At 50.4% G+C, this 4,110-nt stretch overlaps 1 protein-coding gene across 1 annotated transcript in view; it reads right to left on the bottom strand.

Moving 5' to 3' along the window:
* Positions 1-4,110, bottom strand: part of LOC101850783 (Krueppel-like factor luna) — a 13,562-nt gene that overhangs the window by 4,845 nt on the left and 4,607 nt on the right. The window contains exon 2 of the mRNA XM_005092878.3: positions 155-1,673. Within this exon, the coding sequence (XP_005092935.1) occupies positions 155-1,673 (1,519 nt within the window). The remainder of the gene's footprint in view (positions 1-154; positions 1,674-4,110) is intronic.

Here is a 4,110-nt window from a genome sequence, read left to right as displayed (position 1 = left end):
AGAGAGAGAGAGAGGTTGTCGTTGTCTTGCTGACTTCCGTAGGAGCAGTTTTTCTTCACCAAAGAAACAGGCAACCCGTAAAACCAAAGACCCCAATGAATAAATCATCAATTAACTTAAGTACTTTGACACATGCTATCAATGTAAAACTTACCAGGAAAAGAGCAGTAGTGAATTCTTCTTTTCTCCAGCTCCGGGTTGTTTTTTCTGTTGTATTTGATGGTGGAACAGCCCGGGTGAGTGATTGGCTGCTTTCTGGGTCGCTCTGAGCGGGAGGTGGACGGGGTGATCATGGAAATGGTGACAGGGATGGATGAGGGGGCGGGGCTTAGGACGGGGCGGGGGATCTGCTGGGAGTTGCCGGGGTAGGGCGGGGGCGGAGTCCTGCGGATGGCATCTGTGCTGGGGCTGCCCGGCTGTGAGTTGGGTGGGGTCGGGGGCAGGAACAGGTTGGGCACGACGTGAGGGGCGGGGCTTTGCGTGTTGAAGCCTCCTCCTGATTTGTTGTTCATTTGCGCTGGGGACGAAGTGGGCGGGCACATGAAGCCGCCTGAGCTGCTGGGCACGGGGTGACTTCCTAAACTAACCACGCCCCCACTACTACTGGATGAGTTCTGGATCACGATATGACTACTGCTGCTGAGCGCGGGGTGGGAGGGGCTAAAAGTCGTTTTCACGGGGGCCCCTGTGATATTGTTGAATACTGGCATGACGCCACCTAGGCTGCAAGAAGTGTTTCTCTCAAGTCCACCATTGCTTATTCTATACTGGCTACCACTAGAGTTTGTTGTTGAGTGTGAATCGAAGAGGAAATTGTCAACACCTTTGGGGCATATGGAGGCTATAGAGGAGGAGGATGGGGGCAGTCCATACTGACACGACGGCTTGAAGTCACTGTCCATGGGTTCTGACTTGATGGCCATGCAGCTCTGTCGGCTCATGGCCGGAACGGTGGCCATCATGTTCCCTGCTCCCACGTGACTCACGTGGCTGGCGCACGAGGCAGCCACGCTGGAGGCGGCGTCACACGGCACGTGGTTGTCCACCATGTTCATGGAGGCGGTCAGCTCCTCCCACATCGTGTCGCTGGCGATGGTGGTTGTCGCGTTGGTCAGACTGCTGCTACCACTGCTGTTGCTGCTGCTGTTGCTGCTCAGTCCGGTAGAATCCCCCGCCAAGAACGGCGTCAGATTCACGCCGGAGGTGGGCGCCATCACTGAGTCGTACATGGTAGAGTCAATGTCGAAGACCTCCATCGCTTCTGTCTCCAAGGCCTCCATCCCTGAAGGCTCCCGCTTGACAAACAGCTTCTCCACAGCGGCCAACACGGCGGCGCTTTTGCTGTCGTCCGGGGTTCCTCCAAGCCCGAAGAACTCCTCCACGAGGCTGGAGCTTTGTCTCCTGGCGTTCTCCTCCTCGGAGAAAAGAGCTTGCTTCTCCGCCGACGTGAGCATCCTGCCGGTTTTCGCTGACGGCGCGTTGAGGGAAGTGGCGAATGCGGTGGTGGAGCTGGTGGTCGAGGAAGGCGCTGTTTTCAGGACGCTTGGCTTGACTGGGTCAGGGAAGAAGAACTCGTCGATGACGGAGGCGCTTTCTCTGCGCGTCTTTTTCAGATGCAGCGGCGTCTGGGGCATGTCCCCTGGGGGGAGGTATTTGTCTAGCACGCCGACAGCCTGGGAGGGTGGAAGAGAGAAGGTACTGGTTATACAAGATGCATTGTTGGGGAAGATGAAGAGACAGAGGGTGTTGATTATATAAGGTGCACTTTTGGAGAAAATAAAGGTAATGGGGATGAGGGGGAAGAGGGAGAGGTAGGGGTGGCTGAAGAAAGAAAAGTTTGAGGAATATGGCAAATATTTTAGAAAACGATGAAGGACCAGAAAACAAGACACTCATGAGAGAGAGAGAGAGAGAGAGAGAGAGAGAGAGAGAGAGAGAGAGGGGGGGGGAGGGAGAGAGAAAGAGAGCGAGAGAGTTCGGATGTTGACGTAGACCATCTTTCCATTGAGGGTCACGCAGATCTATGATTTTTGTCCCTTTCTCCTCAGTGCGAGAATAAACGGGGTGCGTATAATTAAAACAATATTATTGTCCGATCGTGCCCTCTCCATTGAAGTTTTACAATACCTTTCATCATTCCAGATTATTCGAGCCCCCGCCCTGCCCCTTATCAGAAAGTCCTTGAGATTAAGCCAGCCCGATGGGTCTAATTCCAGACTTTCATTGTCGGAAATACGCCCCCAGGATACGGGTGTGGGGGAGGGGGGAGGAGAATAATATACAGCCAAAAATAGAACAATCGAGACCCCGGCAAGCGTGAGACAATTGGGGCCTAATGCGCAAAAACCGCCAAAGACCCCGTCCACTGAAAGAGAACGCGCGCAAGCGGAGAGTCAAAACCCGCCATCTCCTCGAACAGTTTCTTTTCTTGGTTGTCTCGGTTGTACCCGCAGACGCAGGAAGATAACGCTATCTTCCCCTCGCTCTCGGGTCCCCACGAAGTCGCACGCGCGTCAAAACAAGGTTCCAGAAATAGCAGTCCTTATTACTGGACGGGGGCCCGAAATAGCAATCTCTGCTCGCCGAGAGGTTGACAGAGGCCAGCTTGTTTTCCAGAGCTCCCCAACACGCACGCGCACGCACGTGTCAACATGTTTACGGCAAGGGAGCAGAGGGCGGTTGGGCTGGACCTGATTTTGTGACCTCTTTTATCCTTCTTTCATCTCTTCATAACCTCTCTCTCTGACACAATGAGTTTCAAGAAAAATTCGTTTGTTTCAGTTTTGATTTCGGCCACTTATCTTCTAGCCGGAAAAACACGGTGCCTTTACACGAACTCGATATAATATCTTTTCCTAGGGATTTATCCAGCTCAGTCCTTTTACACCTGCATGGTATCACAAAGAGTATCGTGGAACTTTTTTTTTTCTCTGTCTGCCGATGACAAACAACCACCTGCTTTCCAAGAAACGGACTCGGATTGCCCATAATGAAAAACTGAACTTCCTTTCTGAGTCCGGCTTTTCATGGGGCCTACCAGGATATGGAGCCCATAGGTATCCCAAGGGCGAATTTAAAATGTCGCAATCATAAACAGGGTTACGTAAAGGCCTAACTTGAGTCACTCACACGCCGGAAAAAATCAGAAAAGGGCCCGTATGAAAAGTTAATTTTACGTTCTTCACGAATTCATTCTACGTAGTTTGTTCTGTTAGTTTTTCACGGTGACACAACACAGAACTTAATGTAACTTCTTTCTCTTTCGTGACATCAAGATAACGCCCTTAATCATCGTGTTGCAACGTTTTATTATCCCGGCGTTCGTTCGTGTTTGTTTTGGTATTTTCCCCTGCCTTCTCTGCCCGGGCGGTGTTGCACAACCAGGTCAACCTGCCGGTTGTCATGAATGCGAAACGTGGAGGTCCCTCAGGTAGTAGTCTATAAATAGAACCCAACGTCACAGGAAGCGTTACGGTGCACGGGTAAGACTTTCACCCGTTATCGAAAAAGTTAGGTTTTAAAGTAGGTACAGAGACCTTCTTTTATATTAGTATATTACACTACAGAAATACAGACATTGCGACATAGATTACATCACTTTTGAGAAACACTGCTAATTTCACATCCCATGATATTATCAGAAGACAAAAGACTACAATTATGTTCTATTTGACGCTACGCCTGAACAACAAAAATCACCATTATTATTAAGATAACAACTCCTCTCCAAACCTCCTCGACCTAGTTCTAGAACTATCGTGAAACTCGATACTGGCGCACAAAGAGTCGGTTCGAAATGATCATTCAACAAAGTTGGGAATTCAACAGGGTGCGGCGGGAACCACAAACATTTCATTCACAAAAGACTTTTGCAATATCATATCTTGCATTACGCGTAAGAAAGGAAAGAACCCTTTCGTAGTGTAAATTACGTCGTTTAGGGCATGCGTAAATAACATGCGTCTCCTGAGATGTTACTATGTAGGCGGGGACCCCTATGGGTACAATAGGGGCAACCTCTGACCTCGGCAACGGGTTGTTGCGGATCAGCTGGTCCGGAACTTGCGTGGGCGTTTATTGAAAAGGGGGGGGTGAAGGCAAGTGCGGGGG

The sequence above is a fragment of the Aplysia californica genome, unplaced genomic scaffold, assembly GCF_000002075.1.
Source record: "Aplysia californica isolate F4 #8 unplaced genomic scaffold, AplCal3.0 scaffold00054, whole genome shotgun sequence".
In the NCBI taxonomy this organism is placed as follows: Eukaryota; Metazoa; Mollusca; class Gastropoda; order Aplysiida; family Aplysiidae; genus Aplysia; species Aplysia californica.
The sequence above is the reverse complement of the archived record's forward strand: the minus strand, read 5'-3'. Positions and strand labels throughout refer to the sequence as shown.